Source organism: Microcaecilia unicolor, chromosome 2 (genome assembly GCF_901765095.1).
Source record: "Microcaecilia unicolor chromosome 2, aMicUni1.1, whole genome shotgun sequence".
Taxonomy (NCBI): Eukaryota; Metazoa; Chordata; class Amphibia; order Gymnophiona; family Siphonopidae; genus Microcaecilia; species Microcaecilia unicolor.
In genome coordinates this window covers 74,337,568-74,357,111 of record NC_044032.1, presented here as the reverse complement: position 1 = coordinate 74,357,111, position 19,544 = coordinate 74,337,568, and the positions used below count along the sequence as shown (strand labels likewise).

Here is a 19,544-nt window from a genome sequence, read left to right as displayed (position 1 = left end):
CCACACAGCTCCAACAACTGAGTACAAGGCGACACTGAACCTCCACTGCCACACAGCTCCAACAACTGACTACAAGGAGACACTGAACCTCCACTGCCACAAAGCTCCAACAACTGACTACAAGGAGACACTGAACCTCCACTGCCACACAGTTCCAACAACTGATTACAAGGAGACACTGAACCTCCACTGCCACACAGCTCCAACAACTGACTACAAGGAGACACTGAACCTCCACTGCCACACAGCTCCAACAACTGACTACAAGGAGACACTGAACCTCCACTGCCACACAGCTCCAACAACTGACTACAAGGAGACACTGAACCTCCACTGACACACAGCTCCAACAACTGACTACAAGGAGACACTGAACCTCCACTGACACACAGCTCCAACAACTGACTACAAGGAGACACTGAACCTCCACTGCCACACAGCTCCAACAACTGACTACAAGGAGACACTGAACCTCCACTGCCACACAGCTCCAACAACTGACTACAAGGAGACACTGAACCTCCACTGCCACACAGCTCAAACAACTGACTACAAGGAGACACTGAACCTCCACTGCCACACAGCTCAAACAACTGACTACAAGGAGACACTGAACCTCCACTGCCACACAGCTCCAACAACTGACTACAAGGAGACACTGAACCTCCACTGCCACAAAGCTCCAACAACTGACTACAAGGAGACACTGAACCTCCACTGCCACACAGTTCCAACAACTGACTACAAGGAGACACTGAACCTCCACTGCCACACAGCTCCAACAACTGACTACAAGGAGACACTGAACCTCCACTGCCACACAGCTCCAATAACTGACTACAAGGAGACACTGAACCTCCACTGCCACAAAGCTCCAACAACTGACTACAAGGAGACACTGAACCTCCACTGCCACACAGCTCCAACAACTGACTACAAGGAGACACTGAACCTCCACTGCCACACAGCTCAAACAACTGACTACAAGGAGACACTGAACCTCCACTGCCACAAAGCTCCAACAACTGACTACAAGGAGACACTGAACCTCCACTGCCACACAGTTCCAACAACTGACTACAAGGAGACACTGAACCTCCACTGCCACACAGCTCCAACAACTGACTACAAGGAGACACTGAACCTCCACTGCCACACAGGAGACACTGAACCTCCACTGCCACACAGTTCCAACAACTGACTACAAGGAGACACTGAACCTCCACTGCCACACAGCTCCAACAACTGACTACAAGGAGACACTGAACCTCCACTGCCACACAGCTCCAACAACTGACTACAAGGAGACACTGAACCTCCACTGCCACACAGCTCAAACAACTGACTACAAGGAGACACTGAACCTCCACTGCCACAAAGCTCCAACAACTGACTACAAGGAGACACTGAACCTCCACTGCCACACAGCTCCAACAGCTGACTACAAGGAGACACTGAACCTCCACTGAGACAGGGAGTACTAACAGCTCACAAGCACTCTCTCTCACTCACTCACACACTCTCTCTCATTCACTCACTCACACACACACAGAGAGAGACACCCAAGCACACACACACTAGCTGCTCACTCTCACACTCACTGTCTCTTTGGGAGGGCAGGGAACAGAGGACTGTGGCTTGACATGGGGTGAGGGAAGAGGACAGAGGAGGGTTGCTGGACATGGGGGGAGGACAGGGGACAGAGCAGACTTGCTACACATGGAGGTGAAATTAAAAAAACTCGCCCGTTTTAACGGGCTTAACGGCTAGTATATATATATATCTCCATTCATAGAGATGCATGTATCCAGAGATGTAAAAAACTTTGTGTTAATATATTATCTTTCATGAGTAACATATGTGTGTCTTTGAGAGTAATGAAAACATTTTGGTTTTTAATAGTAGGTAGACAGTCTTACCAATGTGCTGATGTAATGACGTGCAGATGACAAAACACGATTGCCTATATGAAAAAAATATAAAATAAAAATAGAAAATGAGAGATAAAACTGATGTTTGATAAGATAAAATGTATAGATGAAACAATAAATATATTTAGGTTGGCTCCCCTTGGAAACTTTAATTATTGAAAAAGAAATATATAAATAAAGGGGCAGAAGTAGCACTACAGAGATGTGTTTGTTGGAGAAACGGATAAAAACATTTTACTGAGGATATATAGGAGCCATATTGAGTTTACAAAGTGTTCGAAAAAGAAGTGTGGGGGAAAAAAGGCACAGAGATCAAAATGCCATCGGGAGTGAGTAAAAGCTTCTTACCTTAAGGCACTGAGAGGTTATCTGCGATCTTTCCAATCGCGAAGAAAACGCTGATAGCGCTAGTTTCAACAGAAGCACTTTCTCCTGTGTTGTAATTGGTCTTGTGTTATTGCGCCGGAAAGCACTGAAAAGCGCTGACTCCGATTGAAGATTTGTTCTCTATAGCAAAAAGGTTAAAACCGAAAAGGAACACACGGATATCCGGTCCTATATATTCAAAATGAAAAAGCGCGACAAAAGGTCGATGACGTCATCCACACTCTTATCACCTCTCACTTAGACTATTGCAACTTGCTTCTCACAGGTCTCCCACTTAGCCATCTCTCTCCTCTTCAATCTGTTCAAAATTCTGCTGCACGACTAATATTCTGCCAATGTCGCTATGCTCATATTAGCTCTCTCCTCAAGTCACTTCACTGGCTCCCTATCCATTTCCGCATACAGTTCAAACTCCTCTTATTGACCTATAAGTGCATTCACTCTGCAGCTCCTCAGTACCTCTCCACTCTCATCTCTCCCTACACTCCTCCCCGGGAACTCCGTTGACTGGGTAAATCTCTCTTATCTGCATCCTTCTCCTCCATCGCTAACTCCAGACTCTGTTCCTTTTATCTTGCTGCACCATATGCCTGGAATAGACTTCCTGAGCCAGTGCGTCAGGCTCCATCTCTGGCCGTCTTCAAATCTAAGCTAAAAGCCCACCTTTTTGATGCTGCTTTTAACTCCTAACCCTTATTCACTTGTTCAGAACCCTTATTTTATCATCCTCACTTTAATATTTCATTATCTCTTATTTGTCCTGTTTGTCCTAATTAGATTGTAAACTCTATCGAGCAGGGATTATCTCTTCATGTTCCAGTGTACCGCGCTGCGTACGTCTAGTAGCGCTATAGAAATAAGTAGTAGTAGTCCTTTTGTTTCGCTGGATATGAATAGCAACACATTTATGTACAGGATTTTGTTTTTTTGTATCATTCCATTTAAAATCCTCTGTATTAGGGAGTTGTAGCAGAAAGTTAAATAGAGTGTTTGTGGGGGGGGGGGGGGAGGAGAGGGAGGGTGGCATTCCTGCATAGTCTCCTCAATGAATAAGATTGATAACTGCCATTACTTTGGCTCTAGGGTTTAAGTATATTGGCCTAATCTAGTCTATAAATGTTTTTACTTCTGTTTTTTTCTGTTCTAATAGTGCCCTTTTTCTGTTCTAATAGTTGCTTTTATGCAAGACTTAAAACGAAATGATTTTCCCTTTCTTGAAAACTACATATAGGGGTCCTTCTACTAAGGTGCACTAACAGATTTAGTGCACGCTAATGATTAGCGCGTGCTAAATGATAAGACGCCCATAGGAATATAATGGACATCTTATTTAGCGCTCGCTAAATCCATTAGTGCACCTTAGTAAAAGAACCACTAAATATGTTTTTCTAAAATCCAACTTTAATTCAAAACTTTCTAAACCAAGTGGAGCGATCACTTTAACCAACCATCCAACCTCTGGAAGGTTCTAGTCTGATCCTGATCAAATGTAGCCACAACTGCACATCATCTGCAAAGATATGACACTTAAGGCCATGCTGTTCTGTAATGTTCACTACTGGGCTCAAATATAAATTAAAAAGCAGAGGTGATAATTCTGATCCTTGTGGTAATCCAAAAGTAAGAGCAGTAGCACCAAGAAATTTGACCATTCTGGCCTTTTTCCCGATTCATTGGGTGAGTCTTCAAGTCCTTATAGCTCCTAGGAATTACTACTACTACTAGTCATTTCTATATCGCTACTAGACGTACACAGTGCTGTACACATTATATGTAGGTACCTTTTTTGTCCCTAGAGGGCTCACAATCTGTTTTTTTTTTTTTTTTTTTTGTTGTACCTTGGCAATGGAGGGTTAAGTGATTTGCCCAAGGTCCCAAGGAGCTGCAGTGGAAATTGAACTCAGGCTGCCAGGATCAAAGTCCTCCATGTGGACCATGGTGGCTTGACTTGCTTGTCCTGGCTGTTTGTCTGACCTTCTCTTCACAGAGTTTGAGTCATGCATCACCGAGACAGCTGTCTTTTGTTGGTCATCGCTTCCAGGGTGCCTGCATTGGCTCTTTCGTATCCAGTTGAGCTAGTGCTCAGGTCCATCCTGTAGTTTTTCCTGATTGTACACAGTTACACATAGCCTAAGGAAGTCTGTTAAACCTTACCTTATCAGAAGGTTAGCCTTGCCACTTTCTTTTGCCTGTTAGTCTTACCTTCTCAATGGCAGTTCTACTTCTCCTTTTATGGTTTGTTAGCTTCCTTTCTTATGTGGTGAAATTTTTTTAGTTCAGTTGGCCATTAATTTTTTTTATCTTGGCCTCTCGCCTCTCCTTTATGCTTGCCAGCCCACTATGGCTAATCATACGAAAGGCAAGAAAAAATAATCTGCACAATGAGCCTTACCCATGGCTCCATTTTCTTCTCTTCCTTTACTGGATTTTAGGACTTCCCAGGCTTGCAAGGGTTTTGTTACACTTCCAGGGTGAGTGGATCTTTTTGGTATTAGATCAGGGGTGTCCAACCTCTGCCCTTGCTAGGTTGGGTGTTCAGGATTTCCACAATAAATATGCATGAGATCTATTTGCATACAATTGCAGTGCATGCAAATAGATCTCGTGCATTTTCATTCGGGATATCCTGACTACTTGGCTGGATTGTGGCCCTCAAGAACTGAGGTTGTACACCCCTGTATTAGATGTTAATATGGATTACCAGGAGGCACTATTCTTTTTCTGCCTTTCTGCAGGTGTCTGTCTCTCTCTCTCTCTCTCTCTCTCTCTCTCTCTCTCTCTCTCTCTCTCTCGTGGGGGCTGTGGCCTCGTATCTTTTCTTCAGCTTCTGCTATTCAGCTGTGTCTCTATATATTTGTGGAGATTTAACCTCCCTTTGGCTGGTAGCTCCCTCTTATTACCTGTAGCTGACTTTCTTGTCTTGTTGAAGGTGTGTTTCTTATATTCCTTGTGATGTACATCTGTATACAATGGAGCCCCAAACCCAGACAGCACTACTCCTTCCTCTATCTCCCCTATCCCTCTCCATTCACTGTCCCCAAGATCATATTTCATTCCCTTACTTGTTTATAGTCTGTCTCTTTGTCCTGTGTACTGCTGCAGCATGTTTGTCAAGACTGTTTGCTGCTTGGAGAGTGAGTGGCTAGAGGGTGTGGCAGGAGAGTTTGTAGTGGATCAGAGAGTGCTTGCAGTGTGGCTCTGCTGTGTGTGACCGCATTGTTTGTCGGTGGTGGGAGAGTGAGTGTCAGCTTCTGTTTGTTTCTGCTGTGTTTCACCAAGTTGGTAGGGAGAGGTGAGCACTGGTGTCACTGCATTGCACCTGTAGTGTGGGGAAATGGAGGCACTAAATACACAAGTGGCTTACATGTTGGAGGAAGAGGGGATGCACCGCAGGAGGTACTCACGCCCCAGAGTTTTCAGACCCCGTAGCAGTTTCCTAGATCTCACTGACCTGCAGTGTCTCACTAGGTACCGCTTTGATAGGGCAGCCATTCAGTACCTTTGTGCTCCAACCCCTCCTGCAGCCCAGGACCCGTAGGAACAACCCCATCCCTGTGCACCTAAAGATCACTGCTTCTCTATCTTTGGCCACTAGGAGTTTCCAGTCTGTCCTATCTGTGAACACAGGTCTCACTCAAGCTTCCATTTCTAACTGCCTCACCCAGTTCCTTGATGCCTTCCTTACCCACACTTCTGAGTACATCACCTTCCCCACCACCCCCAGGCCCTGCAGAACAACATGGCTGACTTCTACGCCGTAGCTCGCATCCCCTCGGTCATAGGTGACATTGACTGCACACATGTCGCACTCAGACCCCCCCCCCCCCCCCCCCAGGAACGAGAGGCCACATAGGAACAGGAAAGCATTCCACTCACTCAATATGCAAGTTGTGTGTGACGCCCAGGGGGAGGTTCTAGACGTGTGTGCCCGATACCCAGGTTCCACCCATGACACCTATGTGTTGCAGCACTCATGAATCTTCTGCAAGTTTGACCGAGGGGAGATCACTGGCGGATGGCTCCTAGGTAAGTGCAGCATGGATCTGCCCAAACTATACCTCCTCCACCGGGCAACCCTTAGCACTGTCTCCCTCCAGCTCACTCCACAACCCACTATTCCTTCCCCCCTCCCCCCCCCCACCTCCACAAGGTACCCATTCCAAAAAATACACACTCGTCTTTCTCATCCTGCTTCTTCCCAAAGGTGACAGAGGCTACCCACAGTGGAGTTGGCTCATGACCCTCATAGTGCACCCACAAACAGGGTCAGAGGAGAACTTCAACAGTAGACATCGGACCACCCGTGGCATCATATAGCGCACCTTTGGACAACTTAAGAACAGGTTCCGATGTCTGGACTGTTCTGGAGGGGAGCTCCTGTACAGCCCCCAAAAGGTGGCATATTCCTGGCCTGCTGCATGCTACATAATTTGTCAATGTGTAGAGGACAGGACCTCCCAGAAGATCCACAGCAGCAGGCCCCAGATGAACAGGATGAGGAGCCCCCTCCACCTCCTGCCCACAGAGCAGAGCAGAGTGCACACCAGCTGGGGGTCAGAGCCAGGCAAAGACTGATTGAGACAAATTTTGTGTGAGAGTAAGTTCACATTTATTTCTATGACATAGTATTTACACACCACCATCACCTGCTCTGTGCATATTCCCCCCACCCCCCCCAGCATGTCCCATCATTTTCCCCGCTCCCTCCCCTGACACTGTCCCCTCCTTACCCCTCCCACCGCGTTCCTTTGCAGCTGGTGCTGCAGGGGAACTCTGTTGAGTGTCCTCTGATCAGCTCCCACTCTCCTCCGCTGTGTCCATAAGGCAGCCTGCTGCATTGGCTGCCCTGTGGAAGTCCAGCCACTTTGCGGTTTGTGGCTTGCCCTGTAACCTGGGTACAGGACCCAGAAAGGGAGCTGGTGTAGTGGCTGCTGGACCAGTGGCTGGGGAGGCTGAGGATCTCAAGCTCCTCCTTCTTAGTGGGTGGTTGCTGTGCAGTGGTGGAAGTAGACGCCACTTGTTGCTGCATCAGGGCTGTACTAGGTGCTTTCAGATCACGGCGTAGGCCCTCGATGCTGTGCTCCAGCCGTTGGAGCTGCTGTACTACTTCACGTTGGGCCTGTACTGCTTTCCGTTGCACCTGGAGCGCTTCCTGTTGCAGCTCGAATTTCTGGCTCCGGTAATCTTCCATGTGCACATTGTGGCCCAGCAATTGTGTGGCGAGGCGCAGTAGCTGCCTCCTCTGGCTGGATGGCCTCTGCTGAGGAGGTGCCCCCCCCTTTTGAATCTTCTTGTTCAGTGCCACCATCGGCAAAGGCTTCGGGTGGTGGAGGGAGAGCCTCTGTTGCGGGTGGTGGAGGGAGAGCCGGCGCTGCTCCTGGGTCCTGTGGTTCCACCCCATGGTCCTGTGTAGTTTCTTGTGCAGGCCCACTGGTTTGCTACTCTGTGTGCTGGGGCTGGTGGCCAGTAGGGCCAGCTTCTTCCTCTGACTGGCTGTCATCACCTGCATAGCAAAAGGGGAGGAAGTGTGTTGGTCAAAATAACCCACTTTTCTTTTTCATCATTCATATACATAGCCCCACATTCAAAGACCCGGCAAAGAGTTGGTGAGGAATGGGATTGGCAGGCAAGCCAGCGATGTCATTGTACATGGTACAGAGCTGGAGACAAGGAGTGCAGTGTACAACAGAGACTGATGTGCAAAAGAGCCACACAGGCAGGTGGGTAGACATAGAACTGTGGAAGGGAGTGCAGAGGATACAGTGGCTACAGCACAGAGGTGTGGGAAGGAGATATGCAGAGTTTGGTGATGGGGAAAAGAGGAGGGAGTGGGGAAGGCCCCAAAGCTGTGAAGCAGTGGTAACCTACACACACATTGCTGGAAACTCTCCCCCCTCCCACCGGCTTCTCCCTGTGTCATGGTCTGTAATGAATAGTGATTTGTATTGCATGTGGTGTTCTCACACCTTCCCCTACTGAGGAGCACCACACTGTCCCCCACTTGTGTAAAACAGAGTGTAGTTTTGCACAACAGATACCCCAGCTTCCTAATGGTGAACCTACCTGAGCCCTCAGGCTGTGCTGATATGTGTCAAGGGACCCAATGCCATGGATCCCCTCCTGGGGCAAGAGCCCATGAATGATGCGCTCAATGGGGGTCAAGTTAGTGGTGTCATCTGCTGAGGGGTTGGCACCAGCCTTCCTCCTGACATCACGCCTCAGCCGGCACCACTTCTGTTTGCAGTCTTCCACATCACTGCCAAAGTGGAAGACCGTGTTGAGCCGGTCCCTTACTGCCTCCCATTCTCTCTGCTTCGTTGTAGCAGCCAGCTTCTGGCCCGTGGGAGCAAAGAGATGCGTGTGCCACCTTTGGATTTCCTGAACCAGCAGTTCAATTTCAGGGTCGTAGAAATTACCCTTGGCTGTGGGTGGTTGCTTTGGTGCCATTGTACCATTGCGATGCAAAGAATTGAAAATACAGAGAAGGGTGCTTAAATACTCTCCCAGGGACACCCATGTAAGAACGCGATGGGCGTCCTAATTTCGATTATTGACAAAATCCCTGAATGTCCCCAGCTGCTCTGGTGATTTGGGTGTCCTTATTTCGATTATGGGTGAAAATGATAAACGTCCTCAGCTGCTGTTCTCTTTTGGAAGCTTGCATTCCCTTTATTGGAGCCTCTTTAAAATGGCTTTCTTTGTGCTTGCACTTTAGAGGTTTTTCTTTAGATTATGGGGTGGTATTTCAAAGCGTTTTAGCTTCAGTTATATTAAACCTTGTTTTTGCCACTGTATGCTTTTGTACACCTCTTTGCTTTTTTTTTGTGGGGGGGGGGGGGAGGGGGACTTTTTTGCCAGTTCTTGAAAGATAACTGGTGTGTGGGCTTCGTTTCAGACTGGGTGTTAGCTGGTAGCTTAGCATATACTCTGCATTTTCTACATCTGACCAATTCTCCATTCTCTACCCAACAGGAGCTCCCTCCTGTGTGTGATGTGCTCCCTCACTGCCCCCTCCCCCCCCCCCATTCTCTCTCTTCTTTGTTGAAGCAGGCAGCCTCTGGTCCCTTGGAGCCAACAGATTCTTGCACCACAAGTTCAAGGTAAGCTCATACCTCTCAGCCACCTCTTCCTTTTCTGCTATGTAGGTGCTAAACAAACACTTCTTGCATCTTATAGGATAGCTGGTCGAGAGGATTGCAAGAGACAGCAGTGGACTGTAATACAGTGGACTCTGAGAGCCATGATTTCTACCCAATTCATTGTACAGATGTCTTGTTCTCTATTGGACAAACTCAAGTTGTGGCTGCCTGTGGGGAGGGGAGGAGGCCCTGAGAATGGATGTGTGCATTCTTCACGGTCAAGGGCTCCCCCATTCTCTGTATGTTCTCTGCATTCAAATCTTACCTCTATTTTCACCAGGTTCACAGGTATCCACAGCTGGTAGTTTTTCTCCCGCTTTGCACCTCATGTGTCTCCCCGGTAGCTTCCATCCTTCTTTATATGGTAAACCCCAGTCCCCTTTTATGAAGTGCCCACCCATTCTCAAGGTTGCTGGTGATGGGGAGAAGCATATATGCCCTGAATGTGTACTGAATGTCTTTTACACATTATTCAACACAGTCCTACAATCCTCCATAGTTATGGAACAACAACATTTCTAAATTCTATCCTGCAAACCATTTTCAAGGTTGCCACAGGTGCCTTGAGCCCTTAAGTCATGGTGAGGGAGAGGGGTTCTGGTTACAGTTCCTATTCTTAATTACCTGCAGGTGGCTACAGCCTGGTGCCTATATAATTCCCCTAGCCTGTGCCCTTCTGTACCTGATGTATTATATTGCAATTGTGATGAAGTAAACATCCATCTAATGCTTTTACCGTTGTTTTCCTTTTTCTCCTCAGCACTATATACCATTGCTGATACATTCAATGTGACAAAGATGACCCAGCTGTTTGTAGCTCCTTCCTGGCCCTCACCAATGTGGTTTGGTTGTGGGTAAGGGTGTGTGCTGATCAGAGAGCAAATATAGTCTATGCGCTACCTATTTGCAAGTTTGTACTTGGCAGATCACTAGTGCTAGACAACATACCTATTATTTACACAACTCTGTGCTGTGGGACTGTATGGTAAGGGGGTAGAGGCTGGATGGATATGTCTGTCCCTTAACAGAAATGCCCATCCAGCCTCCTCCCCCCCTTACCATACAGCCATGCAGTTTGGAAGGAACAGGTGGCCTTCTGTATGTCCACACTTATGACACATATGTACCAAAGTTTCTCTGTCACAGTTTGCTGCCTCCTCTTACATCACCCCAGCACTTGATAATATGTAGTGCACAAAGTAAAGATACACACCCTGTTATATGAAAAATATTAAATTTGTATTGAAGTGAACCCAAAAAAATACAACTATGTACAATTCTCCCCCCCCCCCCCCCCAAAAAAAAAGTCCTTCAAGGGTGGCCACGTCCTCCTCTCTGCATGGCCTTGGCCAGCAGGCTAACGAGCAGCACCAGGAGCAGTCCCTGTGGCCAGAAGTGCTGCTTGTTAGCCTGTCTCATCTTTGACACCTCCTGCAGCAACTAGTTTTGGCTATTCACCAGTTGCTGCAGTAGGCGCATTGCTGGGGATGGGGCTGGTGCTGCTGATTCGGATGGGGATGGTGTGGAGAGGGCGGGTGGTGTTGGGCCTTCACTGGCTTCCTATCCGTTTCCGCATACAGTTCAAACTCCTCTTATTGACCTATAAGTGCATTCACTCTGCAGCTCCTCAGTACCTCTCCACTCTCATCTCTCCCTACATTCCTCCCCGGGAACGCCGTTCACTGGATAAATCTCTCTTATCTGCACCCTTCTCCTCCACTGCTAACTCCAGTCTCCGTTCCTTTTATCTTGCTGCACCATATGCCTGGAATAGACTTCCTGAGCCGGTACGTCGAGCTCCACCTTGACCGTCTTCAAATCTAAGCTAAAAGCCCACCTTTTTGATGCTGCTTTTAACTCCTAACCCTTGTTCTCTTGTTCAGAACCCTTATTTTATCATCCTCACTTTAATATTCCCTTATCTCTTGTTTGTCCTGTTTGTCTGTCCTAATTAGATTGTAAGCTCTGTCGAGCAGGGACTGTCTCTTCATGTTCATGTGTACAGCGCTGCGTACGTCTAGTAGCGCTATAGAAATAAGTAGTAGTAGTAAGTACTTCATCCCCCTCAAGGGGAGGCATGTCATGCCAGGGGTCTAGTCCTTCTGTTTTTGTTGGTGCTGCCTCCTCCTCCTCTGGTGCTGCCTCCTTAGCCTCCTCCTCCTCCTGCTGCTGCCAGCACTCTGTGTATGTAAAAGGATTGTCCTTGAGATCAGCACATTCAACACTGCTTGCATAGTGCAGGAGCTGACTGGCTGGCATGAGGCAAGAATGGGGAAAGGTGGGGTCTGTGGTGAGCCCTGGGCTAGACACATGGGGTGTGAGATGCATGAGATGACATGACAGGGAACCCTGGAAACTGGTCTGAAAAAGGAGTGTACTATAAGATGTGTTGGCAGGGAACACTCATTCCTCAGCAGCATGTTATCATTTTGAGTTGTGACTATGGTAGGATGACCATTTTTTCTTTTTTTTTTTTGGGGGGGGGGGGGGGGGGTGGAAGCACTATTTCTTTACATTACTTTCAAATCATGCTATGACATCCACTAAGAGCAGGACATCAGGCAAGAATGCCATGAAACAGTATCCACCCCAGAAAGGGTGATATAGAAGTGAGGCATGCCATCTCATTCATCTCAGAGGAGGTTAGTTGGAAGTTGCAGCCACACTCATGGGAGGGTAGCTGCAACCTCAGGCCTTGATCTGGGATAGAGGTATTATGACTTACTATTTGCCTATTAGTCACGTGGAAACTGGACATGAAATTTGCATTATTAAATAAATACATTTACAAAGGACTACAGGTGCCCTGTTTATAATACTTACGTCGAGCCCTGAGGCGCCGTCACACGCTCCTAATTATATCAGTGGTCCCGCCGAATGCGCTGGAACTGGCGTCTCATGGACTCCAGGTCCCTCCTGATGCCAAAACATGTGTAAGATACAAGTTTGTATACCAGGAGTCGGGTGATGGCCCTTCTTCCCTCCTCAACATAAAATCATTTGGCAGCCACATTGCATAGACACACAACACTGATGATGGGGGGGGGGGGGGGGGGGGGCACATGACATTTTTACAGGTGATATCATTGAGGTGGACTTGAGGATAGAGAGTACCGTTTGTGTGCATTATTGTTGGGAAGTGAGAATATTTTTCCTTTCTAGTACATTGATTCTATTAATGAATGTGGGTGTGCATATATTGATTACCCCTGAATGCAGACTACAGTTAGTGCTTACATTGCTGAGGGAGCTCTTATATGTGTAGCTACAGGAGGGGGGGGACCTGATGGGCTGGGGGGGGGGGTGGAACAAACAGTTACCTTTGTAACCTGTCTCTTATATGACTCCAGGACAGTCCTGGGAGGCAGGTGGTGGTGTTGCATAAATAGTACCTGCTGATGCCTTAGGCACAGCTCAATCAGACAAAGATTTTCTGCGAGGCTGAAATTAGGCTCCCGGCACACAGACATGTTTGTCAGGGAATAACCGTTGGAAAATGTGCATCACCTTATAGGGTCGTCCATGCGTGATGGACGTCCTTACATGCACAGTTTCATATATGGATGGATTAGCACGTGGACGTCCCGTCACGCATGGATGTCCATGACATACATGGACCATTGTCACGCGTGCGGAGTCTTATCTGGATGAGTACGTGTTCACACGTGCGGAACCTTCCTTATAAGGATCATTATCAAGTGTGCGAACTTCTTCATATATACAAAATAAAATATGTTCCTTATATTTCCCATAGCTCCATGTTTCGCAAGTACAGTGCATGTAGTTGCGGACATCCAGGTATGGGAAATATTAAAAAAATTCATAGTGATAACGTTTCTCACAGAACTGCCGAAGGACGTCCCTTTTACAGGCCCACCGTCCTTCAGCGGGCCTTGTAAGATGGACGTCGGTTGGCAATTCGGCAAGAAACACGTCCTTACTGTACTTTGCACTTATGAATATTCCTTATATTTCCTGTACCTGGATGTTTGCAACTACATGTGGAGCAACCAAGTACATCAGATAAGTCCAAAGTATAGTAATAAGGACGTCTTTCTTGTAGAACTGCGGAAGAACATTGATATGGGCAAGTACAGTGAATGTTTTAGGGACGTCCTTTTGCGGTTCTGGAAGATGGGTGGTCTTTTTACTATACTTTGGGTGTTTCGCACTGTGATAATGGAATGTCTAAGGACGTCCATACTATTTTTTTCGATTATACCTACCTGATTTTGGCCAACTTTGTGAGGATGCCCTAATTCATACTTGGATGACCTTTCAAAAATGCCCCTCTTAGTAAGTCTTTCCCTGATGTTTTGTGTCTATTGATGCAATGTTATGAATGTCCTGCTCTTATATGTTTTTGCTATATGTGCTCCATCAGTCGAAATACTGAGAGTTCCAGAGTGGCACAATACACATAAGGGGCAGATTGCAAGGAACTACTTTGTTTTTTTTGTCGCCTTCCACTGGTGGATGGACATAATCCACAAGTCTGGACTGATCTGTTGCAACTGTGAAGGAAAGAAAATTAGCAGATAAGAACCAGTTTTAACTTAGAAACTCTTAGATCTGTACTATAGTTGAAAAAAAAAAAAAAAGCATTTTTTAATGATATAAAATTGTTTTTCAGCATGTCCTGAGAGATTGCACTTGTATGTTGCTGAAGATGGAAGAAGAGTCCTAGTAGCCACTCTGACAGGGAGTGTCTTTCTCTGGGAGGATACTGACAGCAAGAATATGCCTCCTGTTAGAAATCCTGTAACATTTGGGAGATGGTCACAAATAATGCCAGCAGAATCGATAGTTTTACCTACCACTGAAGATAAAGAAGCTGCAGTGCATGCTGTTTTTGTTGAAAATGAGGTAAAGTATGTTTCAAAGTGAAGGTTACCGAAAAAAACTAGAAAAATTGTGAAGTGTGGCTGTACAAGCTTTATACAATTTAAGTTGGATCTATGATGGCATTCACCAAACTTATATTTTCCGGTAGTTTTTAAAACTATTTCAGATAACTGTCACTGTAGGAGTTCTAATACTTTTCTTTTTAAAAGATCTTTATTACAACTACACAATAGCCAGAATAGGCACAAAAAACAATACAGCGTGGTGATTTTCAATTTTCACCCCTCACACCCTTTCTTCCCAGTCAAGAAAATACAAAATAATACAAAACGAGCGCAATGTGGCAAACGATCCTACACCAGGGACCAAATTTGTTGAAAAGATTTCCATGCCCATGTGACCTCCGTCCAACATCCAGTCTCTCCATGTTCATTAAATTAAAAAGTTAATTCCTCCAAACAGTCACTGATGGGGCAGCAGACTGCCTCCAGCACATCAAGATGCACTTTCTGGTCGGGAAAAAAAAGCCTTATGTAAAAAGATTAGGACCTGATTTAAGGCCTAAAGAAACAAAATTTGAGAACAATTGAACATCTGCTTGAAGTGACAGGTGTCTACTCAATACCATAGTTAGGTAAGACAGCACCCATGCCCAGAAACGTTTTATCAAAGGACACGTCCAGAACATATGCACCAGCATTGTTGGCTCAGCTCTGCAGCATGGGCACTCTGCCCTGTCTGCTATACAAGCCAGATATGCCCAATGAGGAGAAATATAGAGGAGGAGCAGAAATTTATATTGTTGCTCTTGAAAGAATAATGAATGAGTAAGATGCTTCAGGTGTTTCATTAACAGCTGAAGTTCATCGCCCGTGACTTGCTCCTCAATTGATAATGTCCGATTTCAAACTCCAGCCAGAGTTTCTTAATCCCAAGCAGGTACCAAGCTATACAAGCTGAGCTTGATAGAAAGATAAACTTGCCTTTGTGGTTTGAGTCAAAAGCAAAGTCTCAGAGATGAAATCCACAGTATCCTCATTCAAAGTAGATACATCCAGTGCACTCACATAATGATGCACTTGGCGATAGGCGAACCAGTCAGCAGGGTGCAGGCTTCCCTCCTCCTGAAGCTGCACAAAGGATTTTATAGCCCCAGTATTCGCCACAAGACCACAAACATAAATCAATCCGTATTGGGACCAGCGCTTTAAGTACAACTTTGTCGCATCAGGGCTCAAGTTTTTATTACCCCAAAGAGGAAGAACCACGGTAGAGGAGAGTTTTAACTGCTTGCAAAGCCACTTCCAACCCTGGCGCATGGTTTTTAAAATAGGTTGTGCTGCAGCTGTTACCACCCACGTGGGTTGTTTAGTATGGAGATAGTACAGCTGATGAATTGGTGCAATCAATTGTTGTTCCAGTACAGTAGGAGTAAAGTGAATAGTCCCTTTAATACAGTCCACTAAATGTTGCGCAGTACAAGCCACATTATATCTAATGTTTAAGAAGGCCTACCCCCTGATCGAAATTAACTTCCTACTCCTGCGACACAGCAAACTATGGACCGTACTAGACTTCTATCACTACCCACTCTGTATTTCCTTGATGTTTTATACTGTTGTTTGTTACATTCTTAATACTGTACTATGTATTTGTATTATTGAACCGGAGCCTACCTTTATTGTGTAAGCCACATTGCGCTTGCAACTAAGTGGGATAATGTGGGATATAAATGTGTTAAATAGATAAATTTAAGCGCTCTCCTACCAAAAGGCAGAGAGAGCTGGTGTAAGGAAACTCTAGGACTCTTGTAATTCCACAAAAACTTTGTGAGACTTTTCTGAAAAATAGCCAGATCACAATTAGTAAGGTACATCGGAAAGGTCTGTAAAACATAGAGCCACTTTGGAAATAAAACCATTTTGTATAAAGATGTATGCTCTGTGAGGGACAGCGGTAGTGGCACCCACAGAGCAAAAGCATCTAAAGTCTGTTTGAGCAATACAGTATAAATTTCCCGGTAACCATCTGTCACCTTACTAGTCAAATAAATCCCCCCCCCCCGTCAACATATTGGTATCCTCTCCAGAGCCAGAGCTTCAGTGACAAGCCAGAAACTCCACCATGGGACTGCACCAAGTGCAAAAGCCATGGTAATGAGCAGCCTGGAAAAGTGAGGACAGAGAGCACATCATCAGCAAAAGCCGTACATTTCACTATTTCCTCCCCAGTAGTGAGGCCATTAACCACAGGGTCTGTCTGCAGTGCAATCAAGAGGGGCTCCAAAGCAAGAGCAAATAACAGTGGCCACATAGGGCACCCCTGATGGGTGCCCCACACCAGAGAAAAATAATCAGAGAGTCCCCCATTGACCAGCACTGCCGACATAGGATTAGTGTATAAGATTTTTATATCCAGAAAGGGACCCCCAAAACCGTATTTATCCAATAAGAGGAGCATAGTCCTAATGCACACAATCAAATGCCTTTTGGGCAGGGACATTTCCAGTAGCACAATACCCCATAGCAGTCATAACTTTACGAACATTCCAAACTGCTTTTCAGGATTGCACAAACCTACCTGATCCTCATGGATAAGATCTGGAAGCAGACCCACCAGTCGAGTTGCAAGGATCCTAGCCATCAGTTTCACTTCAAAATTAAGTAAAGAGAAGGGGTCTATGTGAGTCCAACAGAGTGGAATCACTCTGTTGGAGTGGAATCATGAGGTTTAGGCAAAACCACTATAAACAAACGATGTGCATGAGCTGGAAAAGCAGTGGCTTCACAGACCCACCCAAAATATGTCTTCAAAGGGAGAGAAATATGGTCCTGCAAAAGTTTATAAAATTTGGCACTCAAGCCATCAGGTTCTGGGGTCTTAGCCAATGGGGCCTGCTTTATGGTATGGAGAATCTCCCAAGCCGAAATAGGCTCATGCAAGTGTTCAGCATCCTGAGGGTGGACCCTGGGCAAAACCAGAGAAGACGCATATGACTGAACTGCCCCAACTGGCACTAAAGACTGCTGATAAAATCGAGCAAAGTAGTGGGAGAACAACATCGTCAACTGTTCGATATTAGAAACAATTTTATCTTGATGACTTATGCCTTTACAAAAATGGGGGTTCTCCCAAAGATGGACCAAAAGAGCTAACAGCTTCCCAGTATGATTCCTGTGCCGATCTAGTTTATGCTTATAGAACACACAAGATTTAACCACCTTTTCATGAATATGGGCATTGAGGGCCACCCTAGCATCTTTGGTCGCTGGAGAAGGTTGCAAAATCCACTCCCACTTACAGCGGTTCACCTGACGCTTCAGTTTCCTTCTCTTAGCAGCCACATAAGCAATGGTTTCCCCTTTCAAAACAGCCTTCACTGTTTCCCAAATAATATGGTTTGAGATGTGCTGATTGTTGTCTTCTAGGTATTGCTGCCACTTCTGAGCAAAGTAGGGCCTAAAATAAGAGTCCCAGTACAGATGAGACGGAAAATACTAAACTCTAGGTTCCCACTCGCCTAAGACTTCCTGCAAATCTACTCGAATTAAGGAATAATTAGAGATCGTTGGAAGATCTATAGCAGCATCTATAACACTATAAAAATGAGAGGATGTCGCAAAAAATAATCTATGCTGGACATAGCCGAGTGCACTCCAGCAAAATGAGTAAAAACTTTGTCTAAGGGATGAAAAATCTGCCAGGTATTCACCTAGCTCTAAGGTTTACATGGCCCCCTCCCCCCACCGATCCACAGAAAGATCTATTGCAATATTAAACCCCCCAAATATTAAAAGAGGCAAACATAAATATGGTGCAACGACTTTGGTCAATGTCTGAAAAAAGGGAAGAGCAAAAACATTTGGGGTATAAACATTAAGGATGACCAACTCTGTATTCTGAATAGTCAAATGGGCCAACTCATATTTACCCTCTCTACCCACAAGCACCTTGTCTAGATGATGCGGTATAGATTTACTAATCAAAAGTGCCACCCCAGCACTATGGGTAGTGCCTGAAGCTTCAACTTTTGATGTTCCTCATCATTAAGATATGTTTCCTGAAGACAGGCTATGTGAACACTTTTTTTTTTCTTTAACGCTTGCAAAATTTTTGCCTCTTTAATGGGCAATGGGCAAATTGATACCCACCATATTCAAAGAACAAACTTTCAAGGAAAGTCCCACAACACAACCATGATATACATCAGAAGAAAGAAAACCAAATTAGCCAGGGTAACCCGGTGCCCAGCCCCCACCAGGTCATCCCCACCACACCACAAGCCACAAAAGAAGCACACTACACTCGCAACTAACCAAACAAACCTGAAGTACTACCCCATCCCCAAAATCAACTCTTCCACCCAACATCGTCCCCAATAGCCCAAACCCTATCTCATTCATACCCACACACAGACTTCCCCATGAATACCAGTCGTCCCCCCCCCCCACCTCCACAACGCCCACACACACACAGAAGAAATCAGACATCTCGCCCTCTAGCTTTAAACCATTACCAAGCAACAAAGTACCTAAACCAGATCAGGCAGAGAATAAGTAGCATTGAAGAGGCAGCAAAGCAAAGGCCTCCAGGCTAACAGAATGTATCCACTCTACTACTACTACTTACCATTTCTATAGCGCTACAAGACATACGCAGCGCTGTACATGAAGAGACAGTGCCTGCTTGACAGATCTTACAATTTAATTAGGACAAACAAACAGGACAAATAAGAGATAAGGGAATTACTAAGGTGGGAATGATAAAATAAGGGTACTGAACAAGTGAGTAAGGGTTAGGAGTTAAAAGCAGCATCAAGAAGGTGGGCTTTTAGCCTAGATTTGGAGGGGATGGAATTTGATGTACTGGCTCAGGGAGTCTATTCCAGGCATATGGTGCAGCAAGATAAAAGGAAGGAGTCTGGAGTTAGCGATGGAGGAGACAGGTGCAGATAAGAGAGATTTACCCAGTGAACGGAGTTCCCGGGGAGGAGTGTAGGGAGAGATGAGAGTGGAGAGCTACTGAGGAGCTGCAGAGTGAATAAGAGGAGTCAATAAGAGGAGTTTGAACTGTATGCGGAAACGAATAGGAAGCCAGTGAAGTGACTTGAGGAGAGGGCTAATATGAGCATAGCGATACTGGCGGAATATTAGTCGTGCAGCAGAATTTTGAACAGATTGAAGAGGAGAGAGATGGCTAAGTAGGAGACCTGTGAGAAGTCAATTGCAATAGTCTAAGCGAG

At 45.9% G+C, this 19,544-nt stretch overlaps 1 protein-coding gene across 1 annotated transcript in view; it reads left to right on the top strand.

Annotated features, from left to right (window-relative positions):
- The window catches only part of LOC115461867 (ciliogenesis and planar polarity effector 1-like), a 337,061-nt gene that overhangs the window by 36,348 nt on the left and 281,169 nt on the right, over window positions 1-19,544 (top strand). The window contains exon 5 of the mRNA XM_030191927.1: window positions 14,091-14,323. Within this exon, the coding sequence (XP_030047787.1) occupies window positions 14,091-14,323 (233 nt within the window). The remainder of the gene's footprint in view (window positions 1-14,090; window positions 14,324-19,544) is intronic.